At 37.9% G+C, this 25,602-nt stretch overlaps 1 protein-coding gene across 2 annotated transcripts; it reads left to right on the forward strand.

Moving 5' to 3' along the window:
- Positions 1–21: 21 nt before the first annotated feature.
- Positions 22–25,407, forward strand: reps1 (RALBP1 associated Eps domain containing 1). 2 transcript variants are annotated; one of them, XM_028039790.1, is made up of 19 exons: positions 23–736; positions 5,053–5,176; positions 8,480–8,709; positions 10,435–10,597; positions 10,698–10,837; positions 13,362–13,524; positions 14,070–14,133; positions 14,224–14,378; positions 15,763–15,884; positions 16,186–16,266; positions 16,587–16,674; positions 17,699–17,800; positions 20,733–20,793; positions 21,131–21,329; positions 21,642–21,836; positions 21,960–22,049; positions 23,166–23,320; positions 23,408–23,513; positions 24,024–25,407. In XM_028039790.1, the coding sequence occupies exons 1-19, from the start codon at positions 584–586 to the stop codon at positions 24,090–24,092; spliced, it is 2,460 nt and encodes an 819-aa protein (XP_027895591.1). In that variant the 5' UTR covers positions 23–583; the 3' UTR covers positions 24,093–25,407. The 2 variants fall into 2 exon arrangements, with proteins under 2 accessions (XP_027895592.1, XP_027895591.1); XM_028039791.1 differs by lacking the exon at positions 16,186–16,266 and having other exon boundaries at positions 22–736.
- Positions 25,408–25,602: the final 195 nt, after the last annotated feature.

The raw sequence follows: 25,602 nt of genomic DNA on the forward strand, positions 1-25,602 counted from the left end.
CAAAACGGCCATTATTTTGAAGGGTAAACCGGAAGAGGTGCTCTGCCTCCGGGACGGCTTGACAATGACGGCAGGAATGGCGGCTATGATTACTAGAGGAAGGAGCACCAAGACCCTGAAACTTTACTTCTAACGGCCCAGTGGAGGAGTCTGCCTCGGACCAGGATCGGAACCACCATCCTGACTCAGATCCGGGGGAGAAGTAGTCTTGTACCGCGAGATCAACGCGGCTGATGCCCACATCGAGGAGGCGGACGCACTTTGCTAGTTTAGCCTTCTGTTCGAGCCGCTGACTTTGATTCAAGGTAGCCGTGTTAGCGGTTGGCCACTTTGGCTTGGCTGCCCAACAAGTTAACTAACTGTGTGAAAGCTATCCTGGGCTGGGTAACCGTGCAGGGGTCAGCGTTGTTTACCAGGATACAATATTAGGGACGTTCGCGGAGCACAGTTTTACTGCTAACCTCACCGTTAGCCGACTTGGGATCCTGAAGTCTCATCCGTTTTCGGATCCTGCCCCAGCCATTGGCTAAGGGGGCTAATCAACGGCCAGCTAGTCCGCTTTCCTGCTTCTCTCGGTACGACGATGGAAAGCTTAACGCTGAGTGATGTCGAGCAGAAATACTACTCGGAGCTTTTCGTCTACTGCGACACGGACAACACCAAAAAAGTGGCTTCTAATGGGAGAGTTCTTGACCTTTTCCGGGCGGCTCAGCTCCCCAGTGAAGTTGTCCTGCAGGTAAGCTAACAACAACCAGGTAGCAGTTTGCTTGAACTCCCAACCACCTCGTACGCCGGACAAATAGATGTTTATACGGAAGATGTATTAAACGGTGTTGCCTGTCAGAGTGATGACCTGGGGTTAGCCAGGCAGGTTAGCAAAGCTGCGCAGCGAGAGACACACCTTCCTCCGGCTAAAGTTAGCCAAACTACACGGCTATGAATTAACTTCTCAGCTTCAGACCAACAAAATAAAACCTACACAGACCCGCGAACCTCAGTAATGCTACATGAAGTCAACCAACATGGCTGGCAATAAAAATTCAAAAGGATAAAATGGAAACACAAACAGCTTTAATAACCTTTACGTTTTATTAGTATCCATAGACGATCCAAACAATTTGAAGCCCCAAGCTGAACTTTATTGGGCTTTTTCTCCAGTAAAAGCCCATTTCCCACCATTATAAGTTGAACAGAATCACTCAGCTGCAAACAGGGAGCAGAAATAAGTAACAATTCTGATTATAAACATGTATTAAAGAATATAACAATTTTATTTAGTATTATAAGCAGCTACTGTATTTGGCAGTTTTTAAATACTTTCAAATTTGAACTACATTTACTATAGAAAATAAAGTGTACTAAATATCCCTTAAGTTTATTACTAATTTTCATTTATACATACTCGTTTTGTGGATTAACATATTTTTTTTCCACATGTGTGGTATAATAAACTGATATCAAATAGTCAGGCATTTATAACTGTAGTTTAATATGAGCGATGCCCCTTTGGTAGCCACACCGTGCCTCTCTATATTTTTAACACCTGGAAATATTTCCAAACTACCACATTTATCTCAAAGGTGAGAAAAGTGTAGGAACCTTTGTTATTTTTATACCTTAAGAGGTTTGTGATGAAGAATTGAATAGCTTTGAAGTTGTAACTTGATACAAATAACCAGTTAATTCCTCATTTTTAGCAACCATTGCTAAAGTTGTTCTTTGATTCCTTGATATCAACCTAATCTTGTCAAAATAAGTGTTATACAACATAAAATAATCTGTTACGGTTTCATCCATTGGAAGATGTAATGTTCCCATCAGGCTTTGAGCTGACTGCTCAGTGTTTCCTCCCTTTTCCTTCCACTGATATCTGCCTCCCTGTTGTCAGGGTTGAGCTGACATGCTGAACACACAGGCTTTATGTCACCGTGTGCACTTCTTAATGTAACTGCAGCAGCCAGCTACAAGCTTAAAGAGTCTTCACCGCTGATCAACCCTCAAATATATTTTGGTTTTATAATCTAGTTGTGAAATTGTATGTATTTTGCTTAAAGGTGGCATTAATAAATCTTGATCACGGGATACAACTATTGGGAAGATTAACTGGAACCAATCCTGTGAGATGTTTTAAAAGGTTTTAAGTTGGTGTTATTCTTATCATTCTTACTAAAAACAACCTCATTGACTAGAGTAACACATTCCTTGCTTTTAAAACATGTTTGAATATTTAGAGAGGCACCAATTATATCAGTATTGAATTTAAGTCATACAAAAACAATATTTCTATTCATAATATGCATCAATATTCATTTTAACATCTTGAAGATTTTATCAAATATTTTCAGTCCATGTGCATTGATTGTTTTCAGTTTAATTTAAAAAAAAGAAGTAATATTAATGGTATCGGATGATTGGTTTGAGGCATATAAATGGATATTTTGGAAATGTTATTTCTGATGGACTCCAATATAACAAAGAACATGCAGTAGATTTTTGTTTTATTTGTTATAGCCATTTAAAGAAATGTTTTAATCCTCAGTCTAATCTCCCAAATTAAAACATCTTATATGTTTCACTCAGACTTAATTCGTTTTAACATCTTAAGATTTTATTTTTAATTGTTTCCCTTTGGGCATTGCACTTCATATACATAATTTTTGTGGTTTTAATTTTGAACAACCAAACAAAGTTGGTGTCGCAACGCTCTTTGGCAACAACTGGTTGGCTCTGCAGCCTCCTCCACCCTGTCTGTTTCTGTGCAAATAATGTTGAATTTCTGACCGCATGCATATCTTTAGGAACTCCTCGGTTTTCCTTTGACTTAGTTGTGCTGCCTGGTGATTTGCCGAGCGCAGGTGCAAACACAGAGATGTTGAGAGAGCATATTCACCTCCTGATCTCTGTTAACTCTTGAGTCCTGAGCAACTCGTCTGAGCTGCAGCAAACCGTTCTGGTGTGACTCTGCGTCGCTCAGCAGGCCAGTATTTGCCGTTTGTGAGTCAGCATCCTTCTCAAGGTCAACAAGGGGAGGCTGTGTGGTGGAAGAATTGCAATCCCTCTCTAGTTCGAAAATCCACACTGGGCGCAGTGTTGATGCTCCAGTGTCATGTTGTAACAGGCTGAGAAAAGCGGCTGGTGCTTTATATGCTCATACACACACACACACACACACACGCACACACACACACACACACACACACACACACACACAGACTTAGATTAGGTCCTTTGTCAGCAGGAGAGGGATCAGTCAGCTGTGGCGGTTCCCAGTCCTGAAGGACTCCCACTTGAAGACTTGTTCTAACGTTACTAAGCTGAACTCTCCTGATATAAGGCGGCTACAGTTTGCATTTCTGGTTGTGTGAATCCATGTTGTTTCTGGTGAACGACATTTCAAACATTTTTCAGATTTCTCCTTATCTGCCCACCCTGAAGGACTTTCAGATCAAGAAAGTTTGGACGCAATAACCAATTTTACTGGACAATAAATTGTCCTAGAAGTTATTAAGATAAACAATGATGTTGTTGTTTTGAAACCAATTTGAAGTAATACAATGGTAACGGCATAATAATGCAAGAACACGTTCTCAAAGATGAATAAACGTTATATTCTAATGAACATTTAACAGTAAATAACATACACACAAAACAACAGAAACGGCAAATAAATGAATTATGAAGGCTTTGTAAGCAAAATTGTCCCCAAAAAAGAGACCAAAGCACCAAACTTATCATCCAGTTTTTGGTAGAAAGTAGAGCCGTTGTAAAAAAATATTTTAGTAATCGAGTATTCTATCGTTCATTCTTATGATTAATTGAGTAATCGGATAAAACAAATTGCTAAAATAAAATATTGATAAATCTAACATAATAGCAGTATCACTATCATATACAAACATCAGTCCAATTTTTCATATTTGAGCTTCCCTAAAAATAACTTTTCTGTAGTTTAGAAAATTAGCCTCTAACAGTAATATCTCACTTTCTAAGTTAACCTGAAGAAAAGTTATACAAAAATCTAAAATTATATGAAATTTAATAATATAGAAGCAGGCTCACAAATAAACTTATTGACAATGTCTATACTCCAGCTTTTAGTTTATGTTTTCATTTTCAGTCAACTTAATAGATGAATTCTCACTTTGCCCAGACATTTATTGCTTTTGTGTCATTGTTAGCGACGGCATTTGGTTCCTTAGTCACACAGAAACACATCTACCGGTTCTGTACCGCCACGATGAGCTCCACCACCCATTTGTTGAGACCGGAAGGATATGAAATTAATATTCCAGTTTGTCCGTTAAGCTACACTTACGTTAAGCATCAACTACAGCACAAGGCTGTTGAGTCTATCTGCTCACCTCTATGAACACACCCGCTGCGCTCTTCACCCCCACCATACAGCAGCTCAGAGAGGAGAAAGGCTGCCGTACTCCAGGCATCGCGCCAGTTATTTTAAGGATGCTTATTGGTCCCCCGAAAAACGATAAAAACCCGGACATTATCAATCAATAAAATCCTCCAACGATTGGAAATTGGACATTATGCTGCTAAAACTTTGCTTTCGTCAACAACTCAGAGGCGGAAGTGAGAGCATTATCACCCGACCACAACACGGTGCGCAAAACAATAAAATGTAACTTAACGAAGCTTCGAGGCAAATAATTTTCCTTGAGGAATTTTAATAATTAAGCCACTTGAATCCTTTGAGGAATTGTTTCAGCCCTAGTAGAAAGAGAAAAACGATAAATCGTGCAAATGGAAATTATTGTGCTTGCTTTAATTTATCTTGCGATTCATTGATTTACTGCTTATTGCAACAGGCCTAATCAAGTTTATGACGTCTGATCATCTGCTAGCGAGAACGCTAACAAATAAGAGAGTCGCTGTTGGATAAAAATACAAAAAAGTGCGACACTGTTTGGACAGTCATTGTTTTTGGGTAGAAACAGAAGTTGAAGGTGTGGATTCTGAGAGGGAAGTCCAGCTGAATACAGTGTTGACTGTTCCTTATCTGTGTGTGTGTGTGTGTGTGTGTGTGTGTGTGTTCAGATCACAGAGTTGTGTGGAGCCACTCGGCTGGGTCACTTCGGACGCAGCCAGTTCTACATTGCTTTGAAGCTCATCGCCATCGCCCAGTCTGGGCTGCCCCTCAGGGTGGAAAGCCTCAATTCGGGTGAGTTCAAACTTGAATATTCTCATGTCAGTGCGGCGCCTTTTATTAAAGCCTCTATTTGCATATGGAGCAGGAATACAGTAAACAACGATGTTTACTTTGAACATAAACTGCTTGTGAAAAATACAATCTCCCAGTTTGTAAGAAGAGTCTGCCTTGGTTTGTTTTGGAACAACTGGTAGCATTTAAATTCAGAGTTTCATAGAGAACGGTCGGAATTTTCTTCACAAAAAGAGAAAATTGATCATCAAACATGATGACTGGCAATTTGTTTATAGAAACATCATAATCCATTTTATTTATGGTTTCGGTTATAAATGGCTTTTATTTCTGTTTGTTTATTTTGGTCGTGTTTGTTTTGGATATTTGAAATATCTTCCAGTTCTATTGTGGAGTGTTCTTTGCTAAATTAAAGTTATGCCATTATAACTTGAAAATGGTCTCAAAGCAATTATAATTTATTGCTATAATTATCGTCCATCAAAATGTGTTATTGTGACAGGTATAGCTACAATTAAGTGGTTTTAGTTATCAATTATTCTATCAATTATTCTGACAAATATTCGCACATTTTGCACATATTTCATTTAAGCCTTTTTATATGCAATATTAGAAATATATTAAGAGATGAGAATAAACAATTCAATTCCTTTTTTAAATAAGAAAATTAACATTTTATTGCCTAATATGCAGCAACACAGTATTCCTTTAGTTCATGCTTGATCATTTGTAGCAAAAGTTGCGTCTGAAACTAAAAAAGTATTTCTAACATCAACATGTGAAAAGCTCAGCAGAGCTGGTGATTATTTTTTTGATTAATAGTTGAATATCAGAAGGTGCCTAGGAGATTTTTTTTTTACAGTAATTTTAACTGGGTGAAGCTAAAACAATGCCATTTAAGGAGCTTTTGGTGGAACATATTTACAGACAAAAGGGTTTTTTTTTATCTTAAATGCGAAGTGTTTATAATTTCTGTACAGTTTTGGCTTAATTTTTGTTCTGAATCTGTTCTTTCAACTTCTTTTGGAGCGTATTTACTCCTCTCAATGGTTTCCCCCAGAAAACCAGCTAAGCCCGTCGCTTGGGCCCTCTGGCAGTTACTCATTCAGCGGCCCGTTGTGTTTTTCAGTTAAAAATGTTTAAAGTTGACATGAAATTTGAAAATAGTACTTGATAATTATGTGTTATTGGAAGATTAACATCTATAGCTATAAAGCTATAAAGTCTTAAAAATGTAAAAGTTTTATAAAGAGTTAAATAAATAAGCAATGCTTAGGCTGGTGGGGGCACAAGTAAAGCCTGGTGGCCCACCAGGCTTATAATGCACTGGGAGAAACCCTGACTGTATCATTCCTGTTTGCAATTATGCACTTTATGTTGCTCTGTTACAGAAATCTGAATAAAATATATAAAACTTTGTAGCTGTAGCATGATTGAACATCTTTGCAACATGGCTTCCTGTTTGGTTAAAGCACCCAAAGTGTTTACTCTTACTCTGAGTTGCATGTTGGGCCCTGAAATATTGCAACATGCTATGATGATTTTATAATTTGAACATTTGAGGAAGTGAAGCGACCACTTCCCTTTGCTATAAAAGGACACATTGTACCTCATGAAGGTTATTAACTTTTGTGGACGCTTTGAAGTTAAGATTCCTGGTTCAGTTGATACTGAAGAGGGGAGTTCTGGTTAAAAAAGTTACTTTTGTTCCTCAATAATTAAATGTTTGGCATTCCAAAAAACATTCACACAAACATTCAGCCTCTCCAACTGTTTCAGCTGATATATTTTTCGAGTTTTACAGAAAATACTTCTTTAGACATTTCTTTATATCATAAACTAAGATACATATATTTTTAACAACTAGAGGCAACAGAATGCATCATGGATATATATATTTCTAAATTAAATTTGGCTTTTCAAGAGCGGAAAGAGACATGATTTGATTTGCACATGTACAGTAGGAGGTCTGCTGGGTTTATTCAATTTATTGCTAAAATCAGATCATGAGAATAGTTGTCCAGACTGATGATGGAGCAAAAATTTAAGACTTAATTTAATTTCTTAAAATAAGAGATTAAATATCAGGAGACTACAGCCATTTCTGAAAATCGTGATGATGATATAGATTATGTTCAGTCTCACACCTATAATATCCAGATGGGTATAGGTAATATGAACTCAGATTGTTTTATTAATGCAACTTTTCTACTTTATTAATGTAATTTAATAAAGTCAATCCAGCCATTAGGATAAAATTTCTTTTTTCCCTTTTTCCCAACCAGATTCTTCAAATGAAAAAATTTGTTATAATTAACCCACATTTTTCTGACTCTATACTTTCATTACAATTAAACGATGCCACCTACCACTTTCAGTTGGAGTGAAATCTGTTGCGGTTTGAACGCCAAGCGAACTGCAAATCATTCCAAAATCAGGAAGTGGACTATAGAACAGGGCATTCTGGGTAAATACAATCAAAACAAACTCCTGGTGAGTCGTTGTCTTTTACTAAACATAAGAAAAACCCTACAACCGCTACACGCTGATGCTACTCCATTTTAGTTGCGCTCATTTCTTCTTCAAACGTTTTCATGTTGTTTCTTTCAGTAGCCTTTGGTACAGTGCCCCTACAGGCGAGGAGGGGGAGACATTTTTCAAAGGTTTTTGGTTTGTTTCACTCAGTGCAGTGAGAAGGCAAACTGCACCAACTGAAAAATGAGTCAAATGTTGTAATTATGATCTCCAATCGAGCCGATGTTGCTCAATTTTTGTGAATTCTAAGATTTTAAGTTCAATTTGTTTAATATTTGTCATTTTATCATCCAAAGGTTAACTATGTTTGATTTGTTTCACGTGTTTATGGTAGCTTTTAACGCGTTTATGGTTCGCCAGGTTTTGCCCTCCTCTTTTTATTCTCCTCCTGTTTTATTGCCATTTCTATTTAAAGACTATAACACTTAAGATGTAACTCTGAACACTTCCGAGCAAATATTAGCTTCCATATTTTACTGTAATCTTTTAATTTCACACAAATAAGCCGAGCTGTGCAGAACAGATCAGTGCTTTTTATTTTGAGGAAGCAAAAATCTCCACTTTGCTCCCATTTTATGGCTTTCCCTCATTTTACAAGCTATAATATTGTCAGCTGATGCCTACCACTGTATGACTCGGCTCAAAGCGTAGACGGACTACTTACTGACACATTTTCAGCGCCTGTGGAAAGAGATTTGATCATCACTTTTTGTGTTAAGACACCTGGATTTGGTTTGATTGAATTAATTTTTTCCTTTACTTCTACAGTCAAAGATCTGCCGCTGCCCAGGTTTGTGGTGGGGAAGAACGAGGCAGAAGCGAGGCACGCTGCCCTGTACCAGGACGCAGACAGCCAAGGCTTATACCCGGCGCCCGGAACTGCTTTAATACCCAGACCGCCGGGCCGGGGTCTCCAGAACAAGAAAGGCCCCCCTTCTTCCACTTCACTTCCTGCCCACGAGGTCATCCAGCCCCTGGCGCCCAGCATAGAAGCTCAGGTTGGTAACAAGGCAGCAAATACTCTTATTTCTCAAGTCGTTTGCCAACAAAACCACTCAGTTAGTAAATCTGGATGACTTTTACTAGTGTGTACTTCATTTTGAAGAGTGATATACAATATTTCAAGCCTGCAGCTGCTACAGATAAGCTTCTGAAGTATTAGTACTTTACTTTCCTGTGGGTGTTTGATGATTTGTTGATCAAATTGCTTTTTCAGTGTTTTGACTTTCCAATCAGCCAAGTAGATCTTTTACACGCCGGTTATCTCTAAGTGTTTTGAAATGCTCATTCACTGGTTGCTTTAACATCCTACATGTGAAATGAAGCAATAATTCACTTTTGAATTCACTTTGAATAGCTCTAAATGGGAGCTATTATGCAAATTTCACATTTTGCATGTTTTTGTACTTTGATTTTACTGCAAAAACACAAAATTCTACCAAGCAGTTATGGTCTAGTTTCTAGGGCAAATACTTTAGTACACTTAAGATAAGACATGCTAACTTAAAAGTAACTTCTCAGCAAGATATAGAGGTTTGTTTTAAGTAAATAATTCCTTAATATTGATGGAAAAAGTGCTTGTTAGCAGATAATTGAACTAATAATGTATGAAAAATGTCTTACAAGTTAAATAATCTGCCAATGGACCTGGTACTTTGTCATCAATATTAAGGAATTATTTACCTAAAACAAGCTTCTATAGCTTACCAAAAAGTTACTTGTGAGTTAGTTTTGTGTTATTTGAAGTTTGTTAAAAATATTTGCACTAAAAACTAGGCAAAAATTACAAAACACTTGAGTTTAGTTTTTCGCTTTCTGCAGTGATGGATTTCTGCTGCTTCTAAAAACATTACAAGTGTTTTAAAAAAAAAACAAATACGTTTTTTGGTGTCTGGAAAATGAGCCGTTTCAAAAAAAAAAAAAAACAACAACTCCAGAATGTAACATCACAAATCAGCAGGCGTTGCCCTGTTACCTAGCAACCCCAGAAGAGCTCCAACTCATTGCCTAGCAACCCAGGTGGGATTCCAGCAATACTAGAAGCACTGAAAGAGTGTTTGCTTTGTCAGACTAACACAAAAAAGTTAAGTTAGTTCAACTAACTTCTCTTTTGTCAGTCTGAAGTGATTTGAAGTAGTTGGGTTAATTTTAATCTTAGTTAAACATAAAGTCATAATGTCAGATTACTATATCTGTTTTGCTTCCAGTTAACATAGTACAATTATGTGGAACCCGTTGAAATAAAAATAATTATGTTAAGTTAATGATTAATTTCTTTGAGTGTGCGCTGTACAATGGCTGCTGAAAAAAAGTTGTGTTTTGTTGTTGGCTTACCATCCACAAACCACTTGCTGCATTCTTCTTGGTTGTGCAGGAGGCTCTACTTCTGCTTTTCAAGGATGTACGATTGTTTTATTGTGCATTTGTTTTCAGCCATTTGTAAATGTTGATTTTTGGGGGCTTATTTGGCTTATTTGGATTTAAAGTGACAGAAGCCCTAAAACAGTTCAAAACTAAAATCAAATGATCTAAGAAGGATTATTATGAACATGTAGCCCTATCCTAACATGTTCAAAAAGCACAATAGGTCACCTTTTGCATCCTTCAATGTGAAATATAGTTGATTAGAGCACTTCAAATGGTGTATTTTACTAGAGAATATATAGATTTTTATCAGTTTGTCAACTAAATATGTGTGCGATTTGCTTCCATATGATTCCCAGCCCGAACCGACGTCCCCGGTCATCTCGCCGCACCAGTCTCCCCCCACGTCCCCTCACTCTTGGAGAAAGCACAAACGGCAACACAGCGGAGGGAACGCAGACAGGCAACAAGTGGTGGCTGCAACCGGAGCTGTGTGGACGCAGTTCAGAGAACCACAAACAGGTGATGGTCACAGAAGTCCCTCTGCAGCCGCGTGTGTTAATCAGGGCGTCGGAGGGCTTTTTTTTTTTAAACATCCTTTGCTGTGGTTCCTCTCTGCCAGGGCCAGTGACCGGTGATGGCATGTGGTCGTCTCACTCGCCCCCTCCTCCTCTTCCCCCAAGCCAGGAAAGCTGGGTCAGTTTCACAGCAGACACCCCGCCCTCCAGCACGCTCCCAGCAATGCACCCGTCTTCAGTCCAGGTAGGGCAGCGGCACAAAACACGCCACTCATCAGACTACTTTAAAAGCACAACAGACCCAGCCCTCACTTTACATGATGTCAGCCATTTTGGATCCTTTGATGTTGTTTAAATCTGTGTAGAAATCGTCTCTCTGAGAAGATTTAGAACCCAGTCAGTCTATAACCAGCTTCAATATGTTCAAAATACAAACAAAACTCTATTTTGACTCTTTAAAAATAGCACTATATCCATGCCAAATGTTTTTATTGTCATGTTTTTAATTTCTTTTCTTGTATTATTTTGCATATTATTACAATATTATTACTATCTCACTTCCTAATATCCGTTAGATATATTGTTTAGAAAAATTAAAATTAGCTCATGCTATTAGCACCGTGATGTAGGCAAACAGGACTGCTGTTATATTCAGTTTATCTTACTATGTGTCTAATGAATAAATAGATACAAGTGCATAAGTTAATTTAAGGCCTTAAAATGTAATTTGGCCATAAATAGATAATACATTTTGTTGTGGCAGGTCTATTTAATGTTATATATTTTATGTAGATTTTGTTCTGTCAGGCAAAAGTTTGATATGAGTTCAGACTATTTATTCATTTTTCTCAAGTCTTATTACTATAGTGACATTAACCAATATCAATGTATTTAATATTGTTTCTCAATATTGTGCAGCCTTAGTGGATTTTCTCTATATATAGATAACTAAATAAATTCTATTAAATTATTTTTATTTGTATATTTGAACAAACTCTCTATATGAAGGGGTTTTTGTGTTGTATAATTTTATCTGTAAAGGCAAAACCTTCTTTAATAATTATTTTTAAAAATCAAAATAGACCTCTAGTAAAATCCAAATTCTTCCAGAATTTTTTTGTTCAACTTGTGCTTAAAGTGCACATTATAAACTACACACCAGTTTTTAAATTGTGTTAATAGGCCAAGTAAAACCGAAGTTATGCTAAAATAAGTAAACCATATTTTTCCGAAGGTCAGAAATGTCAAAAACCGGCTTTTCCGGTTATGTGAAAGGGAATGAGCTTCCAAACGTAAAAAACGAAACGCAACATTAGATTCCTTTGTTTTTGGAAATCTCGAATCTTCAATAAATAACTAAGGGCTGTATTTTGTTGCTAACAAACAAAGTAAAGTTGCGCAAGTAACCGTGAAAGAGAAGCGGAACGGAGCAGCAGCAAAAGCAGTGAGATCGCGAAATTAATGCAAAGTTTGGATATTGGAGCGACTAGTGGCATCCACTTCGTAATTTGTTTTTAGCTTAGTGTTTTTAGCTCTGTTCTGTATATAAAGGATTAACTGAAGAATGAACAGGCAGCAGGCAGTGGCGCTCTATTTTGAGCTTGAAAACGAAGAGGGAAAACCCGCAGCCGCATTCTGGGTGCAGTGTGGATTGTCATGATGACGATGGCGGCTCGATCATTCTTATTAGCAACTGACAAAGCGTGTCAGAGACTGAGAGTACAATGAGATCCTGGCAGTTTGAGAGGCAGCTACTCAGAGGTCCAACAGGGGAATGGCGGCGCTGCGCAGCTGCAAGGAGTCAATCACTACGGGGTGAGGCAGAGCCACTCCCCCAGCAGCTAGTAGTAAACGGCTTACAGCCACGGCTAACTCCGAGAGCCAAGGTAGAAAAACCTTTTTCCTAGAGTCCAAAGGACTTTTTTTTACTCCAAAATGCAGCCACACTATGTCCAAAAGAAAAACAAAAGTGCAATAATTTGCATACTGAGAGTCTACAGAGGCTGATGATCTCCCCACTCAGCTCCTGGATCACTGTTAAAAGTTTGAGTTTTATGTCAAATCCACATGAATTAAATGACAGAAACTAATTTTCTCTCTGCATCTTTGATTCATTTTGTCCAGCTGTAGACTGTTAGACTCTGTCCAATCAGAGTCAGGTATTGTAGTTGGTGCTTTTAATCAGTTTTTAATAAATTAAATCCAAGTCTATGGAACACAAAATGTCACTAAAATCACTCTGTCCTAATAAAATCGTAAAAGTGCATCGAATCGTGTTGAATTGTGTCGTTTGCCAAACATTGTGATACATATTGTATCGTGATCAGAATATCGTATTGTGAGAGTATTGTATCGCTACACCCCTAGAAATGTATAGGAACTCTTGATTTGAAATTTATTTAAAACAAAAATATCTGCAGATACAGTGATTATCTTTCATTAGATAAGCCGGTGGCTGCAGTTGCTGCAAACATAAAACAAGAGAAATGCAACACAGTTGTGTCTTTAAACATCAGTCAGCGTTTTCTGCCTCTGCTTTGTCAGCCGGCGCTGCTGAACTGAGACTTCAGCAGCTATTTTAACGCTTCAAATAAAAGCTTGCGTCTAATTGTAGACAGAATTCATTTCTATTTTTGGTTTTTGAGACATAAAAACCATCTCCATGTTTCAAGGCACTGACATTTTTTCTTTATTGAAATTTCTCTTCAGTGTTGACTTTAAAATAAAAAGGTTTTGTTGATTTTTAACTACAGTTGTGTCGCCTGTAGGAAAGCACAACGATACGAACCGTGGCCTCGGCTGCGACGACCAATGAGATCCAGCGACAGTCCAGCGGCTACGACGATCCCTGGAAAATCACAGACGAGCAGAGACAGTATTACATCAACCAGTTCAAAACCATTCAGCCAGACCTCACTGGCTTAATACCTGGTAGGGAAAAACCTATAAACTCTCAAATAAAGGTTGTTACAGAGCCCCCCAGTTTATCTCATTTGTGAGATATCTGAAGTTTTATATCTTTTTCTTTGGATAGAAATGGACCACAAGCCTTTGTGCAAAAGCAAAACATGGGATTTCCATCTCTTTCCATCCCTTCTAAGATGGAAACAGAAACTTTCTGTAAGAAGAAGAGAAAAGAAAACGCATCCATAAAGTCATCTGACAGTTTTGATTGTCTTTTTGTGTTGGTGGTCTGAATGGTTACTAATGGCCAACCTTACACAAACAGACATAAACATGCAGTGAATTAATTGATTTTCAGTATTTGCACCAAAGAGTTAAGAATATATAAACACGTTTTCACTGAGGCTCTTTAAATGTGTATATATTTGAAATTTTAAATTGACTTTTGTGACTGTATAACTTTTCCTTACTGCGAGGGAACGTAAAAGAAACATTTTTCCCCATGTCCCTTATGGGGCTCCGTAGGTCGTAACAAAATAAGTGTTTTAAATGTCACTTTTTGTGTGTTTTAGGTTCAGCTGCGAAAGAGTTCTTCACTAAATCAAAACTACCAATTTTAGAGCTGTCACATATTTGGTGAGTTATTATTATTATTGCTGATGCTTCCTGCAGCATTGCATTCAAACTCAGGACCCCAAACCCGATGCTTTTTTCTGTTATTTGAAGGGAGCTGTCGGACTTTGATAAAGACGGAGCTCTGACTCTGGACGAGTTCTGCGCGGCCTTTCACCTCGTCGTGGCCAGAAAAAACGGCTACGACCTTCCAGAGAAACTTCCAGAGAGTCTCATGCCGAAGCTGATTGATCTGGACGACTCAGCAGGTTTGCTCATATTCTGCTGACTCGTCTGTCTAAGCTGATGTGCATTTTTATAAGCAAAGGCTTGATGATATGCTAAGATAGGGGTATAAATCCAAATATTGAAAGCGATTTTTACATATTAGGGCCATTGTAGATAAGAAAAAAAAGGAGTAAATCTCCGTCAACAAAGCAGAAATTTTGTAAATAGTCTCAGACATTTTCTAGAAAATTTCTAAATATTTCATTTGAAATTCAGAAATTTCCATGTTTTGTTTTGTTTTTTTTTTGAAGAAAATGTCTTGATATTAATCTATGAAAGTTTTTATCTAAAAAAATTGTAAGGTTGAGTTTTTTGGCATAAATCTACTATTTACTACTACTTTTGCCTATTTGCTGTATTAGAAGAAAGACATTTAGTTTTGGTGGAATAAATTTATTTTCAGTAATAAAAACAGGATTTCGGTCACTTTCTTTCACAACGCTTGCTATGTTAATTTTTACTTTTGTTAAAACTTGGTTATAAAAAGACAAATACTTTGTGTTGTACTTTACATTTTCCTGTGTAAGAAACTTATGTTAATAATAATTTTCACCCTGATTACAAATTAAAAGTCTCCTTCTGCATCGATGAACCAAATTTGTATAATTTTTGAATTGTGGTTGTGGGCCGCAAATAATCAGTCCACAAATGGCCCCCGGACCGCACTTTGGACACCTCTGTCCAAAGGAGCCCCTTTCATTTGCATTAAAGAAATTCTTGAAAACAAAAGCAAACAGTGTTGCAATTGTGTTGTTTGTTCGCTTGAATCGAATTCTAGTTCGTAGCGGACTACAGTGCAGGGCATTCTGGGTAAATACAACCAAACCAGCCTAGCCTAGCATTAGCGGAAGAAATGCCTCATGGTTTTTTTGGGGTTTTTTTTACCAAATACAAAACAGAAATCCTACAACCGCTAAAATCTGAAGCTACGCCATTTTTGTTTACGTTTTGTGTAGAAGAAAGTTGCGCTTGTGTCTTCTGCAGAGGTTTTCATGTCATTTCCTTCAGTAGTTATTGGTGCAGCGCCACCACAGGCGAGGAGGGGAACAGGTTTTTAAATTAGTTTGGATCGTTTGACTCGATGCAGTGTGAAAATGTAACAAATGTTGCAACTTTATTTTTTACCTGTTAATAACCTAAATATGTGATCCAGTGTTTTGTTGGTAGCTGGAGTTTAGATTTTGTCACTATTTATGTTTTTATTCATATGAAGGACAAGGAAGACAGAAACCTCCGTTTTATGTGATTTGTTTTATAAGTTAAATGTTTTAAAGATTTAAATTGTCTTGCTGCTGTGTATCTCAAGAAATTAGGGTTTTAATTTCAATGAGTTTTTGCTTCCTGGTTTTTTCTTCCCGTGTCCAGAAGTTCCTGAGCCGGCGGCTGAAGTCGGGTACTCGGCTTCGCCGGTGGAAGTCACCCCCAACAAATCGCCCTCCATGCCTTCGCTCAACCAGGCCTGGCCAGAGATGAACCAGAGCAACGAGGTTCAACCATCACACCTCTACATTTTTACACTTTTAAACTCAAACCTCTGTTTGCTCTTTGCTTGGTTTGCATTTGATTCATCCTAATTGCTCAAGATTCCATCTCTTCTTCTTCATCATTAGACATAATTATTGCTAATTCAGCACCTCTTCCCTCCTCTTTGGGGCCGTAATGGTAGTTTAGCCTAGACAGTTGCGCCCAAACTCGAGGATTTTTTCAATAAAAGTGTGATGTCACTGTTTCCGGCTGACTGACATGTTTGTTGTTTTTTTTTTTTTTCTTACTGTCTGTCTCCTGCAGCAGTGGGAGACGTTTAGCGAGCGCTCCTCCAGCTCACAAACTCTGACCCAATTTGACTCTAACATTGCACCAGCTGACCCTGTAAGTCAATCACTTGGCATGCACGGTTTCACAAAGTAATGCACAGACATTAACCCTTCCTGGTTCTTTTTCTATCTGTATCATCCCCTCTGTGCATGTTGATTTCTGATTCGACTTCTGCAGGAAATCGGCTTGTTTTCCTCCAGCAAACCAGATATTCCTTAAATACTTAAAAAAAAAATCTTGTGCTCGAACATTTATGCTTGTAAAATGACACTTTGTGTTTGAAATGGTTATTATAAACCACTAAATTGAGGCAATGAAAGAATCAAACTCCCTGTTTTAGCCTTGAGTTCATTATGTGGATGCGTGTCTTTCAGGACACGGCCATCGTCCACCCAGTTCCCATCCGGATGACTCCCAGTAAGATTCACATGCAGGAGATGGAGCTGAAGAGGACGGGCAGCGGTACGACTTTTCTCTGTTTTCTGAATTTGTTCCCACACTTTGTTTCCCTGCGTTCTAAGGATAAAATTAAACCTCATTCTGACTGTTTGGGAAAAGATGTTGGAGTAGGGGATGTGACCAATAGAGGAAATGGTTTTGAAGGCTCTTTTTCGGGGATTTGCTGTTATAGTTCAGGTATTATTTGGACACATTGTTGCCACGGTTACACATGACAGCTGTCCGGAAGTAAAAAGAAAAGGAGTAAAAATCCTTAAAGTTGACCAACATCAGCAACTGGAGTGAATAATTGCTCCAAAAAGCAATGCAGCAACCAGAAAAGTTAAGAGCAAATGAAAAGGTGACAGAGCTGCTCTGACATGATGCTGCCATGACGCAGGATAAAACGGCCGTGAAGGAATTTTTATTCCACTCTTTCATTGCAGATTCGTTGTTAATTTGGCAACATTAAAGAATTTAGCAAGAAATGACAGTCGAGCCTTGCATCTGAGTTTAATTTGAGTCTGAACTTTGACTAGGTCATTCCAAATGATTTTTCTTTTTGAGACATTAAGAGTGTGACTCTTTGGATTATTGTCTTCAAATTCTCTTAAATTCAGAAACGGATTGGTGAATCTGCAGAATATTTTCCAAAGAGATCATATTTTCTTTTCTTTTTTTTTTTTATCAGAAGCGAGAAGTTTTGTTTTTTCTTTTTATCTTCACTTCAGTTTTGGCCTTGGGACTTTTCATTAATGCCATTTTTCCCTGTTTCTTCTGTCTTTACTGTAGAGTCTTGAACTCTGACCTTAACTGAGGAAAGTGAAGCTTGCTAAGAAACATCTAAACAGAGATGTTAATTTTCTCATACGTATTAAATTTAATCAGATATTAGCTTTAATATTTGCCCTAATTCTTTATCTATCTATCGAATCATTTGTGTTTGGCAAAAAAGAATAAAAAAGAGCAAATACTACTTTACAGCACTGCAGGGGAAATAAATTTCTTGAATTTATCTTTTCATGAAGTTTTCATTTTATTTTTCCAGATCACAATCATCCTACTAGTCCGCTGCTGGCAAAACCCCCAGAACTGTCCGAAGAAACCAAACTGCCTCCTTCCATGAAGTTTGTAGCTGCCAACACCGTCGGTGAGTGGCCAAAAGGTGGCGCTAAAGCTCCTCAGAAAGGATCGAGACATTAGGAAAAAATGAAAATATGCAACTTTTATTTCTTACTGTTTTAGTCAATATTCTTAATCTGAAAAATTAATTGTAGTTCTGGTTAAAAATTGTACTTTATGGGTTTGTTGAGTCATTTTAACTGAACCACTTGAGGTGATCAATCATATTGATTACAAATTTGGTTAAAATCAAAACCAGTTTGTGAATTTAACTACATTTAATCATCCAAAAAGAAGTCAAACAGATTTGTAGAATTTTTTTTATTTTTATGGTTGAATATGTAGATATATTAATAATTTAATTTAATTGGTTTATTTGGTAGGGACAGACAAACAGCGACACAGACAAACTGAACAAAACAGCAGTCCCGTGTTTACGTCATATAGCAATAGCTAATTCGCAGCACTTGTCCCTGAAAAAGTATTTATTGGGGCCTGCCCATAGCAATGCATAGGGATGTAATCCCTATGCATTGCTATGGGCAGGCACCTATTGTTCTACACCTCAAAATAACTGCCGCTTCCTACTACCGTTAATGCGGCTCGTACCGCTGCATGCCCCCTCACAATATATATATCAAAACGTGAGGCTCAATCCCGTGAGGGGAGCTATTACTTTTGTTGGCATTTCGAGTAACTGTGGCGACATAATTAACAAAAAACGAGCCAAATTTAACTCAAAACAAAAGTCTAACTGACACAAAACAGTGTCAGTTAGACTCAAAATAGACATAGAATTTAGTCTGCCTCTCTGAACTGCTCTTTAGAACTACAATGACTGAAGGTTAGAACTACAACATGGCGGACACTGAGTGCCTACAAAAGAGGTCTGAGCTGAATGTCAGAACTACAACATGGTGGAACTGTCAGTTACTACAGAGGAGGACTGAGCTGGCCTTTAGAACTACTTGTGTTTTGGGCATTATATAACTGATTTTACCCAACCATTGTTACACATGGGATTAGTGTGGCAATTTAAAATGAAGCTTACTGAAAATTTCAAAATAAAAGCCTTGAATATTTTTACATCATGTAGTTGCTCTTTTTGGCTTTATTTGACTTTTTCATCCAAAGCACTGTTACACATGATATTAGTTTAGCTCTTTGAAATGAAGCATACTGAAAATTTCAAAATAAAAGCCTTGAATATTTTTACATCAGATAATTGCTCTTTTTGGCTTTATGTGACTTTTTTATCCAAAGCACTGTTACACATGGGATTAGTGTGGCAATTTAAAATTAAGCTTAACAAAAATTTCAAAATAAAAGCCTTGACAATTTTTACATCAGATAATTGCTCTTTTGAGCATTATATAACTGATTTAACCCAGCAATTGTTACACATGGGATTAGTTTGGCACTTTGAAATGAAGCTTAACAAAAATTTCAAAATAAAAGCCTTGACAAATCTTACATTAGGTAATTGCTCTTTTGAGCAATAAATAACTGATTTAACCCAATGACTATTAGACATGGGATTAGTTTGGACCTTTGAAATTAAGCTTAACAAAAATTTCAAAATAAAAGCCTTGAGAAATCTTACATTAGGTAATTGCTCTTTTGATTAATAAATAACTGATTTAACCCAGTGACTATTAGACATGGGATTAGTTTGGACCTTTGAAATTAAGCTTAACAAAAATTTCAAAATAAAAGCCTCATCATGCCCCTGAGGTTAGTGCACCGCCGCAGGCGGTGCAATAATATTATTCTGCATTATCTTTTTCTCTCAGGTCAGGGAACTGCCTTGCGCAGCAAGGCAGTTCATTAGCATTAGCATTTTAGCTTATATAAGCTATAAGCTATTTATTTGACTTATTAGCCATGTTTAGTCTACTGAATGGAGTAAGTCCATTATAGAAAACATCCTAGTGATGTCCCACATGCTACTGACAGCAATCACGCTAGCATTAGCATTTCTGCTAATTTTAGCTGATACACTTACTTTATCCTACTGAATGGTGCAAGTCCATGTTAGTAAACATTCTTGTCAATCTCCACATGCTATTGATTACTTTGCAGCTTTCTTTAGCATCGATGCTAATTTCTAGCATCAGAACGCTGGGTCCAAACCGACGGGCACACTTTGGCAGGCCCCGGTTAAATTTCTTCAGGAATTTTCTAGTTTATACTTAAACTACTATTAACCACACAGATTAACTCTATTTACTAATTATGGGATTGAAAAGTCAGACTGGTTTTGAAGTAAAGGGATCAGTGGTGTGGTTATTTTTTTGTTTTTGTTTTGTTTTCAGGGTTTGTACAGGTGCTTAAAATCCTTGAAAAAGCTTGAATTAGGTATTTTCAAGGTTTGGAAAGTGCTTGATATTCAAACGGCACAGTTTTGTAGCAAAGTGCAGTCCATCGTTTGATTAAAGACCTAAACTACAGTTGAAACTACATATTTTCAGTCACCTAATAATAAAAAGACAAATACACATTTTAAAGTTAAATTAAACTAAACTTGTTTTATTTCAATTAAAATCACCAAAATTATTTCTATTTACTAAAAGCCTGAAAATATGGCGAGAAAATATTTGAGATTTTATTTTATTTTTTTACCTTTTCTGTATTTTGTTTTTACACATTTAATTTGTTTTGATTTCGTGTTTCGTGAGTTATTCATTTTTGTATTTGAAAGAAAAGGTTGACTTGTACTTATTATTGTTAGTTATTAAAATTGGGTGATTTTTTGTTAAATTGGTGTCCTATGATCAGTCAGGTCTATAAAGTTTGTGAGACGTTTCAGAACATGAAATTTTGTTGTATTTTAGTTTACTTTATACCATCACAAGACATCATTAATAACAGTAATAAATCATGTCATATAATAGTGAGTTGAAACTCTTGTTTTCCTGTGGGAAATGTATTTTACTGGTTATTATTTTCCTCTTTTATAGGTGATGGTTACAGCAGCTCCGACTCTTTCACCTCAGATCCGGAGCCAATCACCAGGCAAAGGTCTGTTTTTGTTATTTTATAGTTTAGAACTAAAAATTTCAGTTATTCTCTGTAATTTACAACAATTTCATTTTTATTGGCTAAATTTCATACAAGTAATTTAGCAAAATCTCATCTGTTATTGTCATACATTCATTTTGTTAGACGTGGGAGAGAATCCAATATCAGGAAATTATTTTATTCTGCATAATCACCTGTTACCCAGTTATTTTTACCTCTAACAAATAAATATTTAATATATAAAATATTTCTAGTTTCTGTTTGGATTAGTGCTAATTGAATGATAAAATGTAAATATTTCATCCAACCATCCGTTAAGTGAACTCTTTGTGTTCAGGTCTCAGTCGGGTGCGTCTCCAGAGGCGCTGAAGGTCGTAGCCCCGCCCCCTCCGCCTCCTCGCCCCCAGCAGTCCCACTCTCGCTCATCGTCTTTGGACATGAATCGCACCTTCGCTGCCACAGCGGCACCAGGCCAGCCCCAGCCGTCTGCGGTAGCGTTTCCTCCTGCGGTGCCGCCTCGACCGCTGCCCACACAGGTAATCGCGCTAAAAGACCGAAAACAGGGGCGTGCCGTGGTGGCGTAGCGGTTAGCACGACCCGTATTTGGAGGCCTTGAGTCCTCGGCGCGGCCGTCGCAAGTTCGACTCCCGGACCCGACGACATTTGCCGCATGTCTTCCCCCTGTCCTTCCCCGTTTCCTGTCAGCCCACTGTCATATAAGGGACACTAGAGCCCACAAAAAGACCCCCTGGAGGGGTAAAAAAAAGGGCCGAAAACAAACTGGCTTTACTTCCTGGTAATGTTACAAAAGCCTCCACTGATCCATTTCCTGTCCCGTCCGCTTGCAGTCATCGGTACCGCTCACTGGACATCGTGTGGAGGCAGAGGGTGTCCCTGCAGGGGGCGCTGTTCTCACCACCACCTCCCCGCAGCAGATTCCTCAGCAACCCAACTTCGCCGACTTCAGCCAGTTTCAGGCGTTTGCTGCGTCTGAGCAGCCATCCAGCCTGCCGGACATCGACAAGCACAGCGAGGCGGGACAGGTACGCTCGCACCTGGCCGCAATTATTCTGATTTTTTACGTTGTTGTGCTCGTGAAAATATTATAAATTTCAATTTCCTGTGTAATTACTAAAAGTACTGATTTTGTGTGTGTGCACCAACAGGCGGACAAGATATCAGAGGGTGCCGGCCCTTTAAGAACAGTAAAAAGTGACGGCCCAGCAGATGAGAGAACATCGGCTACAGTCAACTCTGTAAGTCGATTCTTAAACTCTATACAGTGTCTTACTAAAGTATTAAAATTCATTGAATGTTTTTTATTTATCCTGTTACAATCAGAAACAATGAATTTTATGTGATGGATAAGATGTTTATAACACAAAGGAGCCATTTTGCTCCAAGAAGGCCAGATACTCTATCTATCTTTCTATCTATCTAGCTAGCTATAGCTATAAAGATGAATGGATAAATAGATAGATGGATAGATAAGTTGATATATAATTTAGCTAGAGAGGTAGCTAGTTATCCATCTCTTTCTCTCTATCAATCTATATCAATCAATATATTGAGTTCTATCTATATCTATCCATCTATCTGTATCTATCTAGAGTTGTCTATCTATGTCTATCTCTCTGTCTAAATAGATCTGTCTATATAAATCAGTTGCATTGTACAATGGCTGCTGGAAAAAACAGAGTTTTGTTGTTGACTCACCATCCAGAAACCACTTGCTGCGTTCTTGTTGGTTGTGCAGGAGGCTCCACTTCTCCTTTTCAGACTTGTACGTTTGTATAGTTGTGCATCTTTTTGCAACCATTTTCAGATATATGCATAAATGTAGAGTTTAGGGGCGTGGCCAGCAGCAGCTTATTTAGATTAAAGTGACAGAGGCTCTAAAACAGGGGTGGACAATCCTGGTCCTCGAAGGCCGGTGTCCTGCAACTCTTAGTTGTCTCCCTGGTCCAACACACTTGAATCCAGCAGCTGAATCTCCTCCTAAGTTCAGTCAGGTTCTCCAGAGTCCTGCTAATGACCTCATTATTGGACTCAGGTGTGTTGAAGTAGAGACACATCTAAACGTTGCAGGAGGCCCCCGAGGCCTGGAGCTGCCCAAACCTGCTCTAAAACAACTTTTAGAAGTGAGCAGAATAAAATCTCATCATCTAAGAAGAATTTTGTAACCAACATGTTTTGTATGCATAATCGATCGCCTTTAAAGTTCAAATAAAAGCTATGAAGGCTGTAATAAGATACTTGCACTGTACATTTAAACATTTTAAATGTACATGTTGTGTGTATTTAATTTAAGACACAGTGCTTTAACTAGACCGTTAATCCCAGTCAGTGACGGTACTTTACTCTCACAAAAGGCCAAGGGTTCCTCAGGCCCTCTGGCTCCTCCACCAAAGCCCGTTCGGCGGCGATTGAAGTCTGAGGACGAGCTCCGACCCGAAGACGAGCAGATCGGACCCCAGAAAGCCACCGCCATTGCTGCGCCCCTCACCTCTCAGCCCTCCATCTCCAGGTCTGAACCCTCTGTCTGTTAAAAAGCTTCCAGTGCTGCAGCTTGGAAAGTTTAGTGGAAGAAAAACAACATTTTCTGTATCTTTAGATCGGTTGGAAAGGACAAAAAGGCAATTCAAGCTTCCATCAGAAGAAACAAGGAGACAAACACAGTATTGGCTCGACTCAACAGTGAACTACAGCAACAACTGAAGGTAAAAACATTATAAAAAATTAACTGGATGATCAATTTTCCTAGAAATTATTGCGATAAACGATAATATAGTCATTTTGAGACTGTTATGAAGCGTTATTCTGTAAATAATGGCACTTTTAGTGCAACTTTGCATTTAAAGTGTTCTTATTTACCCAATGGCGTTTCATGACAACAGTTGTAATCTCGTTTATGTTCATAACATGTTATATCACAGTTATTACAGTGTCATGTGCGTCTTATTCACACCCTTTCAAATAAAGTGTTACCAACATTTTAAACGTCTAAAACAAATTAAACCTATGAAACTGATTATGAAATCTTAACAAAACAAGATTTCTGGTAAAAGTTAGGAATTCTAAGTGCAAACTAGTTTTCCAAAATGGCGGCTTTTCAATTATAATGAGCGTTATTACTGATGTGAACTCCAAAAACATCTTTATTTAGTGTCTTTACTGCTTGTTGTGGTGATCTGAAGTGTTTGTTTGCTGATTCCTGTCGATGTTTTCAGGATCTGCTGGAGGAGAGGATATCCCTGGAAGTGCAGCTGGAGCAGCTCCGGCCTTTCTCCCACCTCTAGCCGGACACACGGAGCAGAACTCTGCCGTAACTCCGCGGCGCTCTCCTTCCCTCCGCTCCTCTCGCCCTCCGTCGTCATTTCCCCGGTCGGAGGCCGCCGGGCGATCCGTTAAACGAAACCCTCTCCCTCTTATCTGTCGCACAGTCTTACCAACAAACGGAGAAGAGAGGAGCAGATTTCACCACCCGGCACTTTTCACATCTCTTTTTTTATTTGTTTTGTTTTTTCTGAAGAGGATGACGAAAAAAACGTGAAGACGAAACGCCTTGTTTCTGAAGATGGAGAGGCCATCTTCAGAAACAAATTGTTGTGTTGGTGTGACTGGTTTTGTTTTTGTTCCTCTTAACGCGGCTTAATTAGAGGTTTGCACCAGTAAGTCCAAATTGCAGTTGAAAATTTGGTTAATTTAAGAAAACGGAATAATTTGTTTAATTTTTGAGGGAAACGGTTAAAAAAAAATACAAAAAATCTGGTCAGTAATGTTCAGAAATAGTCTAAAATCTGATCCATTTTTATTCTAAATACATAATGAAACTTTGACCAAAAAAAAATATTAAAATTGAAGTAAGGTCCTGTGGAAACATCATAAGCAGTTAATATCTTGCCGTCAGTAGATAACTCTCTTGACGTCTTCATTTAGTATAAATCTAGGTTAGCTACTTTACAGTTTAAAGACCAAAACAACTCTATTCTAAGAACTAAAAACATAAAAATGCTATTTTTATTTCCTTTTACCAGTCATCAGGTTTACATTTGACGGTTATTTACACAGAAAAAGGTGTTAATTCACAAAACAAATCCATGTTGGAGGTTGTGCGCCACCAATAGTCTTCCTACCTGAAACACACTCTGAAAATGCAACATGTAATTTATTACTAGTCAGAAAAACTGTCTAACTAAGCTGCATAAATAGCAAAATATCACGGCAGTTTAAGTTGACGCAGTTTTATTTTAGGTAACGAATTGAACCGGAAATGCTTTACATCTTCTGTTCTCGGGGAAGATGAAAGGTGACGGACTGCCTCCAACATCAATTTTCTACTTGACAAATTTAAAGGTTCAGAAAATAGTTTTTGATAAAACATGGACTTCAGCTCCAACTAATCTGTGTTTATGCTAAATAAAGACACAAAGAGAGTCAGCTGCAGTCTGTAAAATATCAAACACTTCCATTGTTTTAACTGAACTTCACTTAAAAAAAACAAAACAATAATTTTAAATACACCTGCTGTAGATTTAGGCAGAATTAAAAGAGAAATGACTGTTTTTAAATGTCTACCAGCTGCAATAAAGACTGAAAATTGGACAGCCCAAAGTTTCTCTTATTGCTTTTTCATCAAATTGACAAATGTGGCGTAAGCAGCTTTGTATTTGATTTATAAGAACCGAATAAAAGATTTCCTAAGTGAGCCAGTTTCTACAACGGCGTATCAAGGTCACTGTAGACGTAGAAAAAGAGGAGTGGATTTGCACCAAAAAATCTCAGAAATTGTCTAGAAAAACAGAAAAG

This window comes from Xiphophorus couchianus, chromosome 15 (assembly GCF_001444195.1).
Source record: "Xiphophorus couchianus chromosome 15, X_couchianus-1.0, whole genome shotgun sequence".
Taxonomy (NCBI): domain Eukaryota; kingdom Metazoa; phylum Chordata; class Actinopteri; order Cyprinodontiformes; family Poeciliidae; genus Xiphophorus; species Xiphophorus couchianus.